This window comes from Salvelinus fontinalis, chromosome 41 (genome assembly GCF_029448725.1).
Source record: "Salvelinus fontinalis isolate EN_2023a chromosome 41, ASM2944872v1, whole genome shotgun sequence".
Taxonomy (NCBI): domain Eukaryota; kingdom Metazoa; phylum Chordata; class Actinopteri; order Salmoniformes; family Salmonidae; genus Salvelinus; species Salvelinus fontinalis.
This window is the reverse complement of record NC_074705.1, coordinates 16,430,807-16,453,309: the sequence shown is the minus strand read 5'-3', so window position 1 is coordinate 16,453,309 and position 22,503 is coordinate 16,430,807. Positions and strand designations below refer to the sequence as shown.

The following is a 22,503-nucleotide window of genomic DNA, read 5'->3' as shown; positions in this document are numbered from 1 at the left end:
CCAAGAGTGTGCATATCTGTCATCAAGGCAGGTGTGGCATATCAAGAAGCTGCTTAAAAGCATGATCATTACACAGGTGCAGCTTGTGCTGGAGACAATACAAGGCACTCTAAAATGTGCAGTTTTGTCACACAACACAGTGCCACAGATGTGTCAAGTTTTGAGGGAGCCTGCAATTGGCATGCTGACTGCAGGAACATCCACCAGAGCTGTTGCCCGAGAATGTAATATTAATTTCTCTACCAAAAGCTGCCTCCAACATCGTATTATAGAATTTGGCAGTACGTCCAACTGGCCTCACAACCGCAGACCATGTGTAACCATGCCAGCCCGTCTTCTTCATCTGTGGGATCGTCTGAGACTGGACAGCTGATGAAACTGTGGGTTTGCACAACCAAAGAATTTCTGCAAAAACTGTCTCAGGGAAGCTAATCTGCGTGCTCGTTGTCCTCACTAGGGTCTTGACCTGACTTCAGTGGGCAAATGCTCACCTTCAATGGCCACTGGCACACTGGAGAACTGTGCACTTCACGGATGAATCGTGGTTTCAACGGTACTGGGCAGATCGCAGACAGCGTGTATGGCATTGTGTGATGTCAACGTTGTGAACAGAGTGCCTCATGGTGGCGGTGGGGTTATGGTATGGGAAGGCATAAGCTACGGACAATGAACACAAATGCATTTCATCGATGGCAATTTGAATGCAGAGAGATTCTGTGACGAGATCCTGAGGCCAATTGTCATGCAATTCACCCGCCGCCATCACCTCATGTTTCAGCATGATAAGGCACAGCGCGAAATCGCAAAGATCTCTATACAATTCCTGGAAACCTGAAAATGGCCCAGTTCTTCCATGGCCTGCATACTCACCAGACATGTCATCTATTGAACATGTTTGGGATGCTTTGGATCGACGTGTACGACAGCGTGTTCCAGTTCCCGCCAATATCCAGCAACTTCACACAGCCATTGAAGAGTGGGACAACATTCCACAGGCCACAATCAACAGCCTGATCATCAACACCTTAATTGGGGAGGCCGGGCTCATAGTAATGGCTGGAACGGAATAAATGGAATGGTAGCGAACATTCCTTTGACACCATTCCATTGACATTGATTATGAGCCGTCTTCCTCTCAGCAGCCTCCTGTGGAGTCATCATGCTGGGTCTCAGTGCCTGCAAGTCACTGGTCAAGAGTATCACCTTCTCAAATGTTTACACTACAATTTCCCCACTGTGGATACTCTGCATTGTAGAAAACAATCAGAGGAACCAGAGAAAGATGTGGAGAGAGGTGATTAGACCTTAAAAAAAATAACAGCATTGAGTCCATGTAATAGTTACCACCCAGATGGTTGCCAGGACACGGTGGAGACTCAAGAAGATGGTCGCCGTCTGCTTGGCCTGCATGCACTTCTTGTCCATGGTCATTAGAGACTTGGTGCTCTACTCGTAGAAGGTATCCTCCCACCAGGGTGTGACATCAGTCTCCAGGAGTACCGGCTGTCCCATCGTGGAGTCCTCCATCTCCTCCATCAGAAAGTGTGTGACTTAGCTGGACAGGTCAGGCCCCATCATCGTAGTCCGTTTCACAGTTGATGACACATCACTGTTTGTGAAAAACTTGGAAAGCATTCCAAATAGCAATACAGTGAAAGTACACACATTAACATGACATCATACTCTGCAATGTATGACATGTACAGATTACGAAATAAATGTCTCATGACAACAATAAGTTGTGAATAAAGTGTCACTATCATTAATATGAAAACTAGCCAAGAACGTTATCCCATCAACTACCTGATCCAAACAGAGGATGAATTGCCTAATAGTAAACTGGAAATTTTGAGGGGGTCCTGAGTGGCACTGCAGTCAAAAGCACTGCACCATGCACCAATACAGCCTGAGGTTCAATCCTCATAGGACGGTGCACAATTGGCCCACCGCTGTCTGGCGTAGGAAGGGGTTTGGCCAGTGGGGATTTCCTTGGCTCACAGTGCTCTGGCGTCTTCTTGTGACAAGGCCGGTTGCCTGCAAGCTGACTCCGGTCGTCAGTCAAACGGTGTTTCCTCAGACACATTGGTGCAACTGATATCTGGATTAAGCGAGCAGTGTGATAAGAAGTAGGCAGACAAGTGGGTCATGTTTCGCAGGATGCGTAGCCCAACCTTCGCCTCTCCCGAGCCCATTGAGGAGTTGCAGAAATGACCCAAGGGACCTAATTTTGGGTGGAAACAGGGTAAAACAATACGCTTGCGGACATACCACCCTGAACACGCCTGTTCAGGATCGGGCCTGGTTAGTACTGTGGCAGGAGACCCCCTGGAAATACCAGGTGCAGTAACAAAAAAAAAACATTTAAATAATAAAAAAAGTTAACTGGTGATTTAATTAGGTGATGATTGGGGAAAATAATTAGGACCATTTGGTATGCTGGCATAGTTACATGCTCCAAATCAGTCTGGAAGTTACTTCTATTCTGAGAGCATTGAAAATTGGTGCGCTTGGTGAGAATTTGGTGAATAAAGTTTACCATATGTTCCCGGTCGATACAGCTTGTGCATTTATTATGACAAAAATTATTTAATCTATTTTAGAATAAAGCTGTAACTTAACAACATGTGGAAAAGTCAAGGGGTCTGAATACTAGTGTATTTTAGATTAATTCTGACAGTTTGAGGAATTGTTTCTGGTTATGTTGCTGCTACGGTGACTCAAGAGGGACAAAGAATAACTTTTATTTTGTCCACATCATTTCTTGATTCTTTATTTTGTATAGTTCATGTATATTCACAATAAGTCTCCATTATGGATCAATCATAATGTTTAAATATCAAGCTATATATATATATATATATATATATATATATATATATATATATATATATATATATATATATATATACAGTTGAAGTCAGAAGCTTGCATACACCTTAGCCAAATACATTTAAACTCAGTTTTTCAAAATTGCTGACATTTAATCCTAGTACAAATTGCCTGTCTTAGGTCAGTTAGGATCACCACTTTATTTTAAGAATGTGAAATGTCAGAATAATTGTTGAGAGAATTATTTATTTTAGCTTTTATTTCTCTCATCACATTCCCAGTGGGTCAGAAGTTTACATACACTCAATTAGTATTTGGTAGCATTGCCTTTAAATTGTTTAACTTGGGTCAAACGTTTCGGGTAGCCTTCCACAAGCTTCCCACAATATGTTGGGTGAATTTTGGCCCATTCCTCCAGACAGAGCTGCTGTAACTGAGTCAGGTTTTCTATAGGATTTTCAATAGGATTGAGGTCAGGGCTTTGTGATGGCCACTCCAATACCTTGACTTTGTTGTCATTGAGCCATGTTGCCACAACTTTGGAAGTATGCTTGGGGTCATTGTCCATTTGGAAGACCCATTTGCGACCAAGCTTTAATTTCCTGACTGATGTCTTGAGATGTTGCTTCAATATATCCACATTATTTTATTTTCCTCATGATGCCATCTATTTTGTGAAGTGCACCAGTCCCTCCTGCACAACATGGTTGGGATGGTGTTCTTCGGCTTGCAAGCGTCCCCCTTTCTCCTCAGAACATAATGATTGTCATTATGGCCAAACAGTTCTATTTTTGTTTCATCAGACCAGAGGACATTTCTCCAGAAAGTACAATCTTTGTCCCCATGTGCAGTTGCAAATCGTAGTCTGGCTTTTTTATGGCGGTTTTGGAGCAGTGGCTTCTTCCTTGCTGAGCAGCCTTTCAGGTTACGTTGATATAGGACTCATTTTACTGTGGATATAGATACTTCTATACCTGTTTCCTCCAGCATCTTCACAAGGTCCTTTGCGGTTGTTCTGGGATTGATTGCACTTTTCACACCAAAGTATTTTCATCTCTAGGAGACAGAACGTGTCTCTTTCCTGAGCGGTATGACGGTTGCGTGGTCCTATGGTGTTCATACTTGTGTACTATTGTTTGTACAGATGAACGTGGTACCTTCAGGCATTTGGAAATTGCTCCCAAGGATGAACCAGACTTGTGGAGGTCTACATTTTTTTTCTGAGGTCTTGGCTGATTTATTTTGATTTTCCCATGATGTCAAGCAAAGAGGCACTCAGTTTGAAGGTAGGCCTTGAAATACATCCACAGGTACAACTCCAATCGACTCAAATTATGTCAAATAGCCTATCAGAAGCTACTAAAGCCATGACATCATTTTCTTGAATTTCCCAAGCTGTTTAAAGGCAGTCAACTTAGTGTATGTAAACTTCTGACCCACTGGAATTGTGATACAGTGACTTATAAGTGAAATAATCTGTCTGCTAACATTCGTTGGAAAAATGTCCTAACCGACTTGCCAAAACTACAGTTTGTTAACAAGACATTTGTGGATTGGTTGTAAAAAGAGTTTTAATGAATCCAGCCTAAGTGTGTGTAAACTTCCGACTTCAACTGTATATACATATATATATATATATAGATTGGTGCTATATACTGTATATATATATATATATATTCAGTATATAGCACCAATTTATACAGGCAGCTTAAGTGATTCAAATTCAATCCTGCATTCTGAACAGCCAAAAAACACATGGAATTGGATATTTCAAGACACATTGGATATTTAAAAACACCTTCATAGGTGGTTTGAAATCAGATACATATCTGATTCCTAATCAGATTTGAATCGGATTTATCTGCCCTCAAGAGTTTTTTTTTTATTGTTATTTGGCATATCTTGTTGCTTTCTAGTTCTGTTGACAGTTTGAAAAGTACATGTGGTAGCTATCTAGCTAGTTTATTGTTTACAAACACATTAGTGAATGTGCTAGAAAGTTAAACAGCTACCTAGCTAGCTAGTTGACTGCTGTGGCTAGCCAAAAAGGACTTGTTTTGAAAGTTGGATAATTTTATCCTTTGAGGCTTGAAATGTGTTCTTACACTATGATGTTGAACATTCAAAGTAACTTGGAAACGTCCGTGGCAGCCATTGTTGTCACCTTTGCTTACTACATAACTTCTGAGTGATGGGAGTCGCAAGCTCCACCACCAATCAGCTTACACCAGTGTTCACACACCCGTATTTTCTAAGACAAGTCAGCAAATAACTGCTGTCTGAACACACACAAATCCGATTTGGTTACTTGTAACTTGGTGTTTGGACAGTCAGTATTCCAAAACTGATTTGAAAAACAAAACGGATTTGAGCATTAAGGCCTGCAGTGTGAACAAGGCTAAAGAGTCCTCAATCAACCTTAGTGTAAAAGACTGTTCTTCAAACCTGAACGGCATCTTTGATCGTTTGAATGATTCATCATGTGCTATGACACTGCAATCACATTACCATATTCATGATACTGAGGACTATTTTTAGGACTAGTCTACTTCTTTCAAGGAAACATATTTCGCGTGACTTTGTTAAGCAGAATGATGCCGTAATTGCAGGAAACTATGATACACGTTTCATAAACAGCTATGGCTGTTGTACAAAGCCTACAAAGTATACGACATTTTACAGCTTAACCTCGAAGGTTGCCATATGTCTTACTTGTCCCGTGAAACACTTAAAACACAACAACAACAACTAAACCGTTGCAGGTGTTGCAGAAAAGAGATTTATGAAAAGCCTCACTGTGAACTCTTTCATCTCCCAGTGGAAATAATCAACTACAGTATTCGGCTCTGCCCACTTTTCCCTGTTTCTCCTCTGAATACAAAGCAGTTGAATAAATACTGCATTCACAGAAAAGAGTTAAGAATAGGAATGTACAAAGACATAGAATAAACCGGCATTTTATAAAAAGACATAGAATAAACTGCCAACTTAAAGAGTCAGCTCTACAGATAGAGCACTTAATGGATCCTGTCGTGTAGAGAAGTGAGCCGAAGGAAAATATCTACATCTATTTTGTTCAGGCATGACAAGTAGACGATGACAAGCAGAGAAGTTTGTTTACTGCTTTATGCTGTATCGTTAGAGCAGAAGACGTTATTGCAAATACATCCAGATTGACCAATTATCTGTGAATAATGGTCCAATAAGCCATATTGTAACTTCTGTAAAGGGATGAGGATGCATTGTGTTTAAGTTACTCCTTAAGTCTATGGGCCCTAAACAGTCTCTAAAAAGAGCATACTGTACAAACACTGTGGTTGGATACATAAGTGCATTAGCTCCACTCAGCTCCTCATCTTGGGTCGTTTCTGTTGGCATGAGTGGCTTATTTATGGTCTGAGGATGACAATAGCAGATGGGACATTAGCTACTAATCATAAGAGATCAGTGAGTGAGTTAAGAGGTTTTACTCAAGAGTACAGCCATGCACTCCCAATGAGAGGCAAAGCGGGAGAGATGCAACGCACGTTTCCATGGAAACATGAGACATTACATTGCACTGGGAATATCTCATCACCCTAATGTTAGTTTAGATAGTTGTGATGTGTGTTTTTTTTTAAAGTTATTTAAGTTTTACAAAATGTACAGTGGGGCAAAAAAGTATTTAGTCAGCCACCAATTGTGCAACTTCTCCCACTTAAAAAGATGAGAGAGGCCTGTAATATTCATCATAGGTACACTTCAACTATGACAGACAAAATGAGAAACAAAAATCCAGAAAATCACATTGTAGGATTTTTAATTAATTTATTTGCAAATTATGGTGGAAAATAAGTATTTGGTCAATAACAAAAGTTTATCTCAATACTTTGTTATATACCCTTTGTTGGCAATGACAGAGGTCAAACGTTTTCTGTAAGTCTTCACAAGGTTTTCACACACTGTTGCTGGTATTTTGGCCCATTCCTCCATGCAGATCTCCTCTAGAGCAGTGATGTTTTGGGGCTGTTGCTGGGCAACACGGACTTTCAACTCCCTCCAAAGATTTTCTATGGGGTTGAGATCTGGAGACTGGCTAGGCCACTCCAGGACTTTGAAATGCTTCTTACGAAGCCACTCCTTCGTTGCCCGGGCGGTGTGTTTGGGATCATTGTCATGCTGAAAGACCCAGCAACGTTTCATCTTCAATGCCCTTGCTGATGGAAGGAGGTTTTCACTCAAAATCTCACGATACATGGCCCCATTCATTCTATCCTTTACACGGATCAGTCGTCCTGGTCCCTTTGCAGAAAAACAGCCCCAAAGCATGATGTTTCCATCCCCATGCTTCACAGTAGGTATGGTGTTCTTTGGATGCAACTCAGCATTCTTTGTCCTCCAAACACGACGAGTTGAGTTTTTACCAAAAAGTTATATTTTGATTTCATCTGACCATATGAAATACTCCCAATCTTCTTCTGGATCATCCAAATGCTCTCTAGCAAACTTCAGACGGGCCTGGACATGTACTGGCTTAAGCAGGGGGACACGTCTGGCACTGCAGGATTTGAGTCCCTGGTGGCGTAGTGTGTTACTGATGGTAGGCTTTGTTACTTTGGTCCCAGCTCTCTGCAGGTCATTCACTAGGTCCCCCCGTGTGGTTCTGGGATTTTTGCTCACCGTTCTTGTGATCATTTTGACCCCACGGGGTGAGATCTTGCGTGGAGCCCCAGATCGAGGGAGATTATCAGTGGTTTTGTATGTCTTCCATTTCCTAATAATTGCTCCCACAGTTGATTTCTTCAAACCAAACTGCTTACCTATTGCAGATTCAGTCTTCCCAGCCTGGTGCAGGTCTACAATTTTGTTTCTGGTGTCCTTTGACAGCTCTTTGGTCTTGGCCATAGTGGAGTTTGGAGTGTGACTGTTTGAGGTTGTGGACAGGTGTCTTTTATACTGATAACAAGTTCAAACAGGTGCCATTAATACAGGTAACGAGTGGAGGACAGAGGAGCCTCTTAAAGAAGAAGTTACAGGTCTGTGAGAGCCAGAAATCTTGCTTGTTTGTAGGTGACCAAATACTTATTTTCCACCATAATTTGCAAATAAATTCATTAAAAATCCTACAATGTGATTTTCTGGATTTTTTTTTTCTCATTTTGTCTGTCATAGTTGAAGTGTACCTATGATGAAAATTACATGCCTCTCTCATCTTTTTAAGTGGGAGAACTTGCACAATTGGTGGCTGACTAAATACTTTTTTGCCCCACTGTGCATCAATGTAAGTGCAAAGATTTGACCATATTCCGACCCCCCTCCTTCCCTCCCTTCCTCCACACAACACATCCACCCAACCCCCCTAGTCCCTTCCCTTCCCTACATCTCCGCCCTACCCCTTCCACCCACATCAATTCCTTCACTCTCAACCACCTGCCCCCAACCCTCTCCCAACCACCCACCCTGATCACCCCATATAGCCAACCCACCCCACGCCCTCCCTCATTTCGGTCCTAGAAAACAAAAATTCTACAGAGATATCACAACAAATAAACAATCAAGAATACAGGGGGGAAAAAATATACAAACAACTCAATACAGATTCCAAATACAAAACCAGAAATAAATAAATGATCAGTAAACCTTACACAAACGTGCTTGGACTGGATAGTATTATATTGATGACTGTACCTATTATGTAATGACTACTGGTAATACCTACTGGGAAACCTTAAAGCATCTCATCAGAGGGGAGCCTCTGCAAGCCATTAAAGTATGATATAAATGGTTGCCATTTTCTAACAAATGTAATATTGGAACCCCTAAGGAAATAATACATTTTCTCAAGTTTTAGGAGGAACATTACATCGTTGATCCATTGGGAAGTAGAGGAGGGCTGAGCAGACTTCCACTGGAGAATAATTCTACGTTGAGTTAATACGGATGTAAAAGCAACAACATTGGCATGTTTGGGGTCCAAGGAGAACAAGTCTTATGCAATACCAAAAACAGCTATCAAGGGACATGGCTGCAGGTTCATTTCAAGCACCTCAGATAAAGTTATAAAAATAGAATCCCAGTAATCTTGTAGTTTGGAGCATTGAGTGCACATGTGACTAAGGTCACATGGTGAGACATGCCATCTATCACAATCATCATTTACATTTGGATATATTTCAGACAATCTGGATTTGGAAAAATAAACTTTATGTAAAACTTTAAGTTGTTTGGAACCACCAAGACTCTATCAAACGCCTCATCCCACCACTCCTGTGTAAATTCAACACCCATTTCCCGTTGACAAGCAGATTTAGTTTTGTTGGTGGAGGGTTTGTCCAATGACAAAATACGCAGATATATCTGAGAAATGATTGCTTTCTATCGAGGTAATAGGAGAACTTAATATGCCATCCCAGGGTTGGCAAGGGGGTGGAGCAGGGAAGACAGAAAATTGGGAGGAGACACAATGCCTAATTGGAAGGTAACGGAAAAAGTGAGATGGAGGCAAAGAGTATTTAGAGGCCAGGTTGGGAAAACTAGAAAAAATACTAGAAAAGTCTTGGAAGGACATAATACCTTTCCTTGTCCAGTGAGAGAAAGCATTATCTATTAGGGAAGCGGGGAATAAGTGATTCTTGTCAATAGGACCCATAGTAGATGCAGAGGAGAATTTAAAATGCCATCAAAACTGGTACCAAATCTTAAGTGTGGAAAGCACTACAGGATTGTGAGTATAGCGAGAGGTGTATGTTGGGATAGAAGAGCAGAGTAAAGCAGGACGAGAAGCAGAAATACAAGAATGTGCCTCTAGGTGGCACCATGGGGTATCTGGAGCATGTAACCAGAATGGCAATTTCTGAAAGTTGGCTGCCCAGTAACAGTATACAAAATTGGGTAGTGTCAGCCCTCCACTAAACTTGCATCTCTGAAGTAAAGATCTACTGACTGGGTACCTTTCCTCCCCAGATAAACGTGGTAACAGCCTGATTGATTGACTTTAAAAAAACGTTAGTAAAAACAACGGGATAGATTGAAATAGATAAAGGAGTTTGGGTGAACTGTTCATTTTTACAGCATTAATCCTTCCTATAAGTGATACCCCATCTCTGAAAATCAGTTTTCATTTGCGCAAGAAGGGGAGCAAAGTTTGAGCATGTAATGAACGAGTTACGTTCACTCCAAGGTATTTGAAACCAGAGCGGCTAAGTTGAAAGGGCAAGTCTGTCTGCTGGAGCTGTTGCGCTTCTGGATTGACTGGGAAGCACTCACTTTTCTGGAGATTCAGCTTGTAACCGGAGAAGGAGCCAAAGTTCTCTAGAATAGAAAGGATAGAAGGTAAACAGGTTACAGCGTTGTTTACATAGGTTATCATTATATGCAGATTATTTGATACTCTATGTTCAACTAATTGCCGTGCTACACCCTGGAAAGAGGAGGATGCCCGTAAAGCTACTGAAAAGGGCTCAATGGCGATGGCAAATAATAAAGGGGACAGTGGGCAGCCTTGGCATGTCCCACGTTCCAGGGCAAAATAATCCGAATGGGTGTCATTGGTACAGGCACTGGCCTGGGGAGAGGTATACAAGAGACGGATTCATGAGCAAAAATCTGTCCCCAAATCCAAATTTTTTAAGAACAGCAAATAGGTACTCCCATTCAGTTCTGTCGAATACCTTCTCTGCGTCTAGAGAGATTACCACCTCAGGGGAGTTGGAGAATTGTTTAGAATAAATAATGTTAAACAGCATCCGAATGTTAAAACATGAATATCTGCCCTTTATTAAGCCGGTTTGTTCCTGTGATATGAGTCTTGGTAAAACTACTTCCAGACGCCTCGCTATCACCTTCGCCAGCACCTTTACATCTACATTAAGAAGACTTAGGGGCCTAATTGAAGAACAGGAAGTGGGGTCTTTCCCCTTCTTAAGGAGAAGCATGTGTTAGGGTAGGTGGCAATGAGCCACATTCAAGTGATTCATTATACATAGATACAAGTAAAGGGGCTAACTTGGTATAGCATTTCTTAAAGAACTCAGTTGGAAACCCATCAGGCCTTTGAACTTTGCTGCTCTGCATTGACTTGATAGACTGAATAACTTCTTCAAGGCTGAGAGGGGAATCAAGGTCATCTGCAGTTTCAGCCTCAACTGTGGGAATCTCCAGTTCACCCCAAAATTTTGCCATATTGGCAGTATCTGATAGAAATTCAGACGTATACAGAGAGGAATAGAAGGATTTGAAGGTGTCATTGATCCCCGTAGGGTCAGAAATCAAGCTATGAGAGGAATCTTTAATTTGGGGAATCAGACAGGTAGCAGCTCTGCATTTTAATTGGTGTGTGAGCAGACGACTTGCCCAGTCGCCATGTTCATAGTAGGTTCCACTAGCAATAGTGACCGTTCTGCGTCTGTAGTGGACAAGGGATTGAATTCAGATTGTAAATTCAAGCTTTATTCCAAGATAATAACTTTATAGGATTAGGACTACCTATTCCTATATTACTATTATTCGCGTTGTTAGCCATCTAAAATATTGAAATGAAAAAGGTGTGAAAACAGACCAAGCATTTGCAAAGATAACAGAGAAAACTGATGAAAAAACCAAAGATAAAAACCAAACACAAAAAAATACAAAAATAGGACCAAAAAAGGTCACTCCCCCTCCACTCCCACCCCAACCCAAAGTCTCCTTCCCCAGCTTCGGTGCATATAAACAGAAAACCTTCCTATCCTAACGCGGAGAGGCTCCATAGCACCAGTAGTGAAATACATTTGAAAAGGCATTCACAAAGCGGTAAAGTAGGTCAACAGATAACCAAAACAAAGACCCCATAACAGTGAAACGGAACTGTCCTGTCACAGGGAGTCTTCAATCAGTGCAACACATACAATATGTCTTAAGGATGGCCAAATAAGTGTCCCACAGTTTGTTACCCTGTTACAAAAAAGAGTGTCTGTACATGTACGAATGATCAATAGGGCGTAATAAAGTGGTTAAAAGTCCTTCAGTAAGAGAATAGGGAAAAAAAGAAAACACTAAACAAAGGAAAGCTCTGCTGAGTGGCAATGTAATTTCCGAGACCAGAAACGTACGGAGGTTCTGAAGATCTCTGGGGAGTGTGACCGCATGAGGCTCTATAACGGTTGGACTGGAGTCGGCGCCATTACCATTCACGTTTGCCATCGCGGTTGAAACGTTAGTTTACAGGTCTTCTGCTCCTCAGGTCGTGTGACGTTTCAATCAAAAAGTTCACTCACGAACTCACCAATCAAATATGATATGTAAGAAAGTGGAATGCAAAGTACAAATTTGGCAAAATGAACCAATGCGTAAGAGCCTTGTCCACGAGCTTCTTGTCCATTCACATGCTAAACCGGAAGCCATAGTGGTGTGTTGGCATTCTATCCAAAATATACAAAACATCTTGACTAGTTTAGATTTACAGATTATGTTCTGTAAAAAATGTTGAAATTAATCTTAAGTGAAAATATAGTGAAAAGTTAAGTAACGCTAGGCATTATTTGCCTCTCTGATTCCCGGTAATGTAGTTTGGCTGTGAAACAGGCCATTAAACAAGACACCTGACAGTGCTCCGCTGCCATGGTGCTGTGGTAAATTTACAGCCGCATAACTCACACAGTGAATCCTCAAGGTGATTCCGCCATCGTCGTGCTCCACTAACCAGAGACCAGACACAGGACCAGACACAGGTGTTTGCTATGGGAATCAGTAAACAAGATATAGAGCTGTCGGATCTGCCTGGGGTTGATGGGGATGCTGTGGGGTTGAGGTCTAGGACGCTGCCCCCCTGAGGTGATCCATCTCACCACTAGGAGAGGGTCACTATAAACCTCTGTACCTTTTTTTCATAATTTTTTTTAGTTCACCTTTATTTAACCAGGTAGGCTAGTTAAGAACAAGTTCTCATTTACAACTGTGACCTGGTCAAGATAAAGCACAGCAGTTCGACACATACAACAACACAGAGTTACACATGGAATAAACAAAAAAGAAAAGTCCATATACAGTGAGTGCAAATGAGGGAAGATAAGGGAGGTAAGGCAATAAATAGGCCATGGTGGTGAAGAAATGGTATATGTGGAGAAGATTGGAATGGTAGATGTGCAGAAGACACTGGAATGGTAGATGTGCAGAAGACACTGGAATGGTAGATGTGCAGAAGATGAATGTGCAAGTAGAGATACTGGGGTGCAAAGGAGCAAGATAAATAAATTATTACAGTATGGGGATGAGGTAGTTGGATGGGTTGTTTACAGATGTGCTTTACAACAACACTCTGAGCAAAAGCTCCCCAGTCTACACAAGCGTCCATACAATTCCTCACAGCAGTGGAGCCCTTACCCACATCCATGTACATTCATGTGGGGGACCATCACCATGTCTGTGGGGAGTACAGACGATGGGAATTGGGGGACAGCCATATTACTCAAACACCACCAGAACAGCCATATTACTTTTCATAGAAGGAAAAGTCATTATGAGTTTTGGTCGACTCCCTAGTGGTGGTGAGGTCCCCCACATGGTGAGGCATCATGGGAGAATGAAGAGGCTGTTTGTAATCAGTGGGAGATGGGATGGAGCTGGCCTGGAAATGTTTCAGTACAGAAAGGTGAGACTTGTATCAAAGTGAATGCATGTAAATTCAAGTGAAGTTCACTGACAGTAATTGATTTATAAACGCTGTGTCTGATGACTCTAGCGTTCTTGCCTGCTTGACATAAATAGATATAACTCTGCTTCACACTCCCAAGGTTAGCCACTGACAGGTTTATGAGGAAATAAACGCTTTTGAATTATTTTTGGGGTATTGAAGTCATTGCAATTTGTGGCAGTGGCACATGTTGTGCAAGAATATAAATCACTTAAATTTTACCACCAATTTGTGAAACAATAAATACAAGGTAGGTGTAGAGAGATGCTGACAGAACAGCAGGAAGCCCCTTGTGTGCCCCAAATGGCACCCTATTCCCCATATAGTGCACTACTTTTGACCAGGGCTCTGGTCAAAATTAGTGCAATACAGTATATAGGGAATAGGGTATATGGTGCCATTTGGGATGTAGCCTTGGACAGCTCTTTGACTGATGCATGTGATTATGAGCAGTTATTGCTGTTGGAGGAAGTAATTAATTACATACAATGGACCTTACATTTCTACTTAACTGATTTCCTGTTGACAGCAACCTTGAAGTGGCGTCTAATTCGGAGAAATGTATCAACATAAGCAGCTTTTAAACAGCAATTCACTTTCTGAAATCGCTGTGAAATAAATCATGCACACCAAACGATAAACAGCTAACAAAGAGATCGGAATAATTTACTTAAAAAGGGTGTCTATGCCCTCTTTCGGGGGGTTCAAATCTTTCACACCTCGTCCCCTTCTGCTGGCAGTAAGAAAGGAAATGACATTTCAACTTAGAAACTTCAAGTCTGAAAGCCCAGAGACATTAGTGACGTATTAACATGACATACCACCTGTCATTGCTATTTCCATGGCAATGTCAACCACCTACACACAACAATGTTTTTTTTTACTTTGTCTTCCAGAACTCCAGCCAAAGTGCCAAGAGTTGTTGTGTCAGTACGGCTGTGTCATAATGAGAAACATGACGTTCTGCTTCTGTGCAGACGGCTTCGAGGTGGAACAGGATGGCCGAGCCTGCAGAGGTAAGGACCGACAGCCAACAATTCATCTAAATCAAAGGGATGAGTGGCGGATATTAACAAACTGATGACAAAAAAAAAGAATGGTAGCGCTTTTATGTTCGACAACACAGTAAGTCATATTTGGATCATTCTGGAATAACTGCTAAATGGACACACATAGATTGTACTCTGTGTGTGAAGGTGACACTTTTGAGATGTCTTTCTGGGGCCATATTAAACCAGGTTTATGTACCGGAAAGTATTCAGACCCCTTCCCTTTTTCCACATTTTGTTACGTTACAGCCTTATTAAAAAACGGATTAAATAAAAAAAAATGTCCTCATCAATCTACACACAATACCGCATGACAAAGCAAAAACAGGTTTTAGAAATAAATAAACAGAAATACCTTATTTACATAAGAATTCAGACCCTTTGATATGAGACTCGAAATTGAGCTCAGGTGCATCCTGGTTCCATTAATCATCCTTGAGATGTTTCTACAACTAGATTTGAGTCCATCTGTGGTAAATTCAATTGATTGGAAATTATTTGGAAAGGCACAAACCTGTCTGTATAAGGTCCCACAGTTGACAGTGTATGTCAGAGCAAAAACCAAACCATGAGGTCGAAGGAATTGTCCGTAGTGCTCCGAGACAGGATTGTGTCGAGGCACAGATCTGGGGAACGGTACCAAAAACACTTCTACAGCATTGAAGGTCCCAAAGAAGACAGTGGCCTTGAGCATTTCTTAAATGGAAACAGTTTGGAACCACCAAGACTCTTCCTCTTACATTTCTAAAATCCTGTTTTTGCTTTGTCATTATGGAGTATTGTGTGTAGTAGATTAATGAGGAAAAACAATTCAATCAATTTTAGAATAAGGCTGTAACGTAACAAAATGTGGAAAAAGTCAAGGGGTCTGAATACTTTCCGAATGCACTGTATTTAGGTCATGTTTGAACTGCACTTAGTTTGTAACAATTTCTTGCCCTCTCACTGTAGATCACGACGACTGCACAGTATATGATACATGTAGCCAGACCTGTATGAACACCTTTGGATCATATAGATGTAGCTGTACAGATGGATACATCCTACAACCCAACAGAAGGTCCTGCAAAGCCAAGATCGGTAGGATGAATTATGTATCGTGGCTTTAGTATGCAGCATGTCTTTGATGGAGAGGTTTTACCTCTAGAATGTGTTGTTTCATGAAGTAAACCAAGAGTTTCCATCTAATCAATATGAATTGAACTTTGTATTTGTAACGGCAGCCTTCCCTCTCTTCATGAGAAGAGGAGGTGTAGCAGGGATCGGACCAAGACGCAGCGTAGCTCGTGTTCAACATGATTTTAATACGAACAATAAACGTGAACACTTAACAAATACAAAATAACAAATGTGGCTTACCGATACAGCCCTATCTGGTGCAGAGAAAACACAGAGACAGGAAACAACCACCCACAAATCCCCAACACAAAACAAGCCACCTATATATGATTCCCAATCAGAGACAACACAAAACATCTGCCTCTGATTGAGAACCATATTAGGCCAAACATAGAAACAGACAAACTAGACACACAACATAGAATGCCCACCCAGCTCACGTCCTGACCAACACTAAAACAAGCAAAACACATAAGAACTATGGTCAGGAAGTGACACTATTGGAGACTCATCTGGTGAACATGTATTGCCGACCTGTAACACGACCTGAGCTATTTCATGTCTACATGTCTCTGCTGTTCTGTGTTACTTTACCCCTTAGGGCCAACATAGTGTGATGATTCAATCAGGTAACTTTACAATTGTTGCAGATAATACAAGAGGGGTGTTAAAGGGATACTTCAGGATTTTGACAATGAAACCCTTGATCTACTTCCCCAGAGTTAGATGAACTCATGGATACCGTTTGTATGTCTCTACATCCATATGAATGGAGTTAGAGGTAGTTTTGTGAGCCAATGCTAACTGGTGTTAGCGGAATGACTGGATGTCTATAGCATCTGATAGCATGCTAGCACTTACAATAGACTTGCAGGCATTGCGCTAATGCTAGTTTGCAATTGTGTTATTGTTAGTTAGTTACTTATTTCAAACTGCACGCAGAGACATTAAAAATGGTATCCATGAGTTCATCTGACTGGGGAAGAAGATAAAGGGCTTCATTGCCAAAATCCTGAAGTGTCCCTTTAAGACATAACCATTAAAGGAAAGGATTTAGCAAGAGAGGGAACCCTGATTTATGACTAGCATTACTTCCATTACTCAAGTACCGTGTGAGCTAAACTTTCCTTTGACTGGTAAATCACACTCTTCATGGGTGAATAGAAGTCCAGGCCACGCACACTCACACTCACGCTCACACACACTCACACACACACACACACACACCTCCTTACATTTCCCATGCTTTCAGCACCCATATGTCTCCTAGGTCAATAACAGTTGTAAAACACCCGGTGACAATCCTTTGTTTACTTTCCTGCTGGATATACAGTAGTGGGCTATCCCTTAGAAGGAGATCTACAGTAGTGGGCTATCCCTTAGAAAGAGATCTACAGTCGTGGGCTATCCCTTAGAAAGAGATCTACAGTAGTGGGCTATCCCTTAGAAAGAGATCTACAGTGGTGGGCTATCCCTTAGAAAGAGATCTACAGTAGTGGGCTATCCCTTAGAAATAGATCTACAGTAGTGGGCTATCCCTTAGAAAGAGATCTACAGTAGTGGGCTATCCCTTAGAAAGAGATCTACAGTCGTGGGCTATCCCTTAGAAAGAGATCTACAGTAGTGGGATATCCCTTAGAAATAGATCTACAGTAGTGGGTTATCCCTTAGAAAGATATCTACAGTAGTTGGCCATCCCTTAGAAATAGATCTACAGTAGTTGGCTTTCCCCTTTGAAGTAGTCCATAAATAATGGAACCTAAACAGTGACTGGACATTAGCAGTAATTGTGAAAGTGGCAGTAAATTCAATGTCCCAAACCAGTTGAATAGTGGAATACTACCATTTTAACATGCTACTTGCACTGTAACGGTCAAAGCTACATAGACACCTGTAAAAGCTTGTCTATATCAACTTGTTATAGAGAATTAATCAGAGATTTTTGGAAACAAATTAATGTTTGCCTGATGGGTCATTAGCAGCAAACAAGTGCTTATTATAGCCTCATTCAGATGCTCTGTTTGGAAGTTTCTGTTGTTGGATTGTATGCCATAAGTATCCTTTAAGAATGTATGGATGGATACTAATTTCAGTCTCTCTCTCTCTCGCTCAGATCCTGGGGACAGACCACCTGTATTGCTGATTGCGAGTACAGAACACATCACAGTCACACACCTCAATGGGTCGTCTATACCCAACCTAAAGCCCTTGGCTACTAATCAGACGATTCACACGTTGGATTTCTATTACAAGGAAGAATCATTATGTTGGATCTCATTTACAGACTCCAACGGTCAGCTTTGGTGTGCCACCATGACAAAGTTAAAAGGCTTTTCACAGATGCGAAGAGTAAGGGTAGGAGAGAATCTAGAGAGTAAGTTTCGTTCCAACTTATGTAGAAATATCTATCATAAGGGTTTGGATGTTGCTGCTCTAACAAAAAAGTTTGCTCTAGTCACAATGTACTTTTTTCCATTTGGTTGTAGATGTGGAACATTTTGCCATTGACTGGCTCACAAAAAACATTTACTTTGTGGATAGAGTAAGTGAAAGAATATATGTCTGCAATGAACAAGACGACGCATGTGTCACAATAGTCGGTCTCGATCTTCAAAACCCTGGTGGAATTGCTCTAGACTCATTGATGGGGTAAGTTGAGAAATTGAGAAATGCATTTTATGCAAGGTTTTTCCGTCTAAATATGCCTCAGCTTGCCATCAGCTGCTGTACCGACACCAACACATATGTTTCTGTTTGATTTAAGGTTCATTGTAGTGGAACCATATGATATATTTTCATTTTCTAAAAGCAGCAACAGACACCACTATATTTACTTTCACATTCTACAGATTTTTTTATATATATATTTTTTAACTTTAAATCAAACAGACTCAGCTCACGACATTTGACAACTCAATTTGAGCAGACTGTATTTGTATGTGATGCAGAGCTGTACCAGTTGTCAAAACTGAGTGCCGCCTCCGGCTGATAAAGAAACTATGACTGCGTCCCAAATGGCACTCAGTTCTCTATATAGTGCACTACTTTTGACCAGAGCCCTATGGGCCTCAGTAAAAAAATGTGCACTGTATAGGGAATATGATGCTGTTTGAGAGAGTCTATTTTAAGGCTTAGACTTCCAAACCTGTGGTATTCCTGACTTGGATTTAAGTGGCTCCTGCACCTTAGCAGTCATTTGCTGTTAGGAGATTGGGTTTGTCTTCCTGTGCCACTCACTGCACTCACACGCAAACAATGCTGCTTTGACAACATCAGTGAGAGGGGTAATATCCCAGGACCAATGTGTTCAATTATTAATGCGATATCATCGGCAATACATTAGTTTTCCCTTCAGGGGAAAATGACTCCCGTCTACTCCTATGATATCTGTCAGATGACAAAGGGAATGTAGACGGGTGCTATCTTAAGAGTTTCATGTATTTTCAATGGATTTCACTTAGTTAACTTAAAATGTTTTGGTGTTCCGCTAAAATGGAGTTGGATTGTAGAAATGAATGGAAAGCGTATAGCGATATTGTCTCAGTCTGATATGATCGGATACATTTGTTTTGCATAGATCAATTACAATTTTCAAATTAATAATTTTAGGTTTGATACGTTTTTAATAGATGAATCATACTGGATCTTATCAAAAACAAGTGAAGGGTGAAGGTGAACTCTGCATGAAGTCATACTTCTGTTCTGAGGCTCATTGTTGAAAAGAGCCGTGATGCTGAAATAAGTCATTGGCGTGTTGCATTTGGTTGACTGCACCTAGAATAGCTTTCTGATTGGTGGCATTGATGTATTTAATTACAAAACACTACTTAACTGTTCGAATGAGCTTTCAAATATGGTTGAATGAAAACCATCAATTTGCAGCACAACATTGCATGTGATAAATTGTGTATGTGACTGGCATGTGAAATAGGAATAATAAGGAGGAAGCGTTTGTATTGTGATTCCACAATTGATTTCTCCACAACACCTTTTCCCTAGTGTTTATGGGACAGTGCACATCATTCAAATGTTTCAGGTTCAACATGATAATGTTAAAGTATCGGAGTTAGCGACAAAGCTAATTTCCATCCGTAGTCCAAACTGTAGGCCTACTGTACATTGATTCTCAATTGTGGTTTGATTCTATAAAAACTGTTTTATACCCTGGGATTCAACTTGCTTTTCAGGAAAATGTTCTTTACGGATCTGGGGAGTACAGCCAAGTTGGAACAGTGCAATATGGATGGAACCAACAGAACCAGGATAGTGGAGAACAGAATAGAGAAGCCCACCGCTGTTACTCTAGACCTGGTTAGAAAGCTGGTCTACTGGGCAGATGCTACCCTGGACTATATCGAAGTGGTGGATTACAATGGGTGCAACCGGCACACCGTTATCCATGAAAGCTCTGTAAGTACAGCGTGTGACAGCTGCTATTCTATGATCTTCCCATTTCCAATGTTCAGTCATTCTTTGTTTCAGAGAAACCATATACTATTTTATCAAAGGGCATGCCAGTTGGTCTCCCTTTAGTGGTCATTTGTGAGGATTCAATAAGATAGTCCAAATGAGATAAGCTTTTGTTAAGTGGTGGAGTAGATACTCTGCTGAGTGTGGACATTCTTTGACCCTTCCTTTTTACATAGAGACAGTGGTTACGTCCCAAATGGCATCCTATTCTGGTCAAAAGTGGTGCTCTACAGAGAGAGGGAATAGGGTTGAAAGAGACGCAACCAATGCTACTGTACAATCCTGCTGCTGCTGTATCCCCTTGCCACAGCCTTTCCAATGGATTAGATTGGAGTGGAGGATCAGGCCCAGCTAGCACATTTGGTTTCCAATTGGTTCTGGGAAGGAAGCCATATGTGAAAATGTTTCCTCTTCTGGGAACACCCATTTTTAGATTGCAGGAAGGTTCTGAGAATGTTTTATTATGGTTTTCTAAATGATAGGTTATTTGAAGGTAATTAAATAATGTTCTGAGAACATGTTTCAATAAGACTTTTAATAACACTGCTAGCTTAGTTTGGGTTAACTGTTTTGAACTCGAAGCATAGATAGGACATGCAAACACGTCTTTTATTATTGTGGCACGGCATCAGTGACATTCAAACCTTCTGTTTTCTATCCATGGAATTATTCCACTGTGAAGCCAGGACGCAGCTAGTGTAGCATGCCATGTTTTATTTAACTCATACGAAGCTGTTCATTTTAGTCGAATCAAACAGACCCCATTTCAAAGGAAACAATCACTTATTAGGATCAGGTGTGGCCAATTACACAGCTGAACACGCTTAACAAGATAGAGGACAGACAGTTTTGTTGACGCTGAGTACGGACTGTATGTGTTGAATAACATACTCAGAACGTTCTTTGAATATTACTCATGTTTTCTTGGGGTTTTTACTGAAAGTTTTCTTAATGTTCTGAGAACACGACTTAAATAGAACCACGAGGAAACCTGTAGAAAACAATAGGCTGAAGTACTGGAATTCCCACAGAGAAACATTGTTTCTTCACATTCTCTGAACAATTTGAGAACATTACTTTAAATAGAACCATGAGGAAACGTTATGCTGATGTACAGAAATTCCCACCTAAGAAACATATGGTTCTCAGAATGTTATGCGCTAGCTGGGTATCCTGCACCATTCCAAGAATATTGTTGGAATCAGTGGAGGCTGCTGATGGGAGGACAGCTCATAATAATGTCAGGAACGGAGTGAATGGAATTCCACCTATTCCACTCCAGCCATTACCACAAGCCCGTCCTCCCCAATTAAGGTGCCACCAACCTCCTGTGGTTGGAATATTGTATGTAAATCAACCATAGGACAACCACGCTCTCACCAAGCTCTAAGAAACATAGGATTCGCAGAACGTTATGTGCTTGCTGGGGGCAAAGGTGTTTACCTGGGGATTAAGTTGAGATGAATGCACCATATAAATGCAGCCTAGCGTTGCTCTATAGCACTGTGCTCCTCCTTCCTCTTGTCACTACTGCTCTCTTTGTCTTCCAGTTGCTGCACCTCCACGGATTATCACTCTTTGAAGATTATTTGTTTGCAGCTCGCACCGAGCCCTCGAAAGGAACAAAAGTGGACATTTTACAGATAAATCGGTTTAAGGTAGCAGACGTTCAAACTGTAACCACCGTGGAGAATTCTGTGGGAATACGTGTTTACCATAAACTCACCCAACCAACAGGTAAAAAGAAAATATAGTGTTTCTTGCAAGTTTAGAAGATAGCTGTGTGTGTGTGTGTGTGTGTGTGTGTGTGTGTGTGTGTGTGTGTGTGTGTGTGTGTGTGTGTGTGTGTGTGTGTGTGTGTGTGTGTGTGTGTGTGTGTGTGTGTGCGTGCGTGCGTGCGTGCGTGCGTGTGTGTGTGTCGTGTGTCTGGTATCTACCCTCGTCTCCTATCTCTCTCTGCAGTCAGGACCCATGCGTGCGATCCCGATCCGTCTGGAAGAAAAGGAGGATGCTCTCACATGTGTCTGCTCAGTGGAAGTTACAAATCCCGATCCTGTCGCTGTCGAACAGGCTTTGTACTGGGAAGTGACAGAAAATCCTGCAAGAGTAAGTTCGTATTAGGGCATATTATGTAATGTGTTGACGGTCATAGTGTCAGTCAGGGGGCAAAGTAGCTTCTATAATTAGTGATAGCGCCCAGGCGAACCAAATGTCTGCAACTTTGCTCCAGTGCGCTCCTCTGTCAGGTCTACTGAACATCACAGTCAACCCAAACAACATCTCATTCTCTGCCTGTTACTGATGACTGGTAAAAAGCTAAATTCATCTTTGTTTTGGTCGGCTTCAATGCTCCCCGTTAACTTTGTCTCAAGCGTTGCTTTGGCACAG

At 41.3% G+C, this 22,503-nt stretch overlaps 1 protein-coding gene and 1 long non-coding RNA gene across 8 annotated transcripts in view; one reads left to right on the top strand and one right to left on the bottom strand.

Annotated features, from left to right (window-relative positions):
• Nucleotides 1-22,503, top strand: part of LOC129840671 (low-density lipoprotein receptor-related protein 1B-like) — a 202,929-nt gene that overhangs the window by 40,442 nt on the left and 139,984 nt on the right. For all 7 annotated transcript variants that reach the window (XM_055908708.1, XM_055908710.1, XM_055908707.1 and 4 more), the window contains exons 3-9: nucleotides 14,374-14,493; nucleotides 15,478-15,606; nucleotides 17,759-18,019; nucleotides 18,132-18,294; nucleotides 19,833-20,055; nucleotides 21,666-21,852; nucleotides 22,078-22,221. In XM_055908708.1, the coding sequence (XP_055764683.1) occupies nucleotides 14,374-14,493; nucleotides 15,478-15,606; nucleotides 17,759-18,019; nucleotides 18,132-18,294; nucleotides 19,833-20,055; nucleotides 21,666-21,852; nucleotides 22,078-22,221 (1,227 nt within the window). The remainder of the gene's footprint in view (nucleotides 1-14,373; nucleotides 14,494-15,477; nucleotides 15,607-17,758; nucleotides 18,020-18,131; nucleotides 18,295-19,832; nucleotides 20,056-21,665; nucleotides 21,853-22,077; nucleotides 22,222-22,503) is intronic.
• On the bottom strand, nucleotides 10,025-22,133 carry LOC129840672 (uncharacterized). Its single transcript, XR_008757240.1, has 3 exons — nucleotides 22,053-22,133; nucleotides 21,559-21,727; nucleotides 10,025-10,119 (listed from the first exon to the last, which is right to left on the bottom strand). It is a non-coding gene; the product is annotated as an uncharacterized LOC129840672 (long non-coding RNA).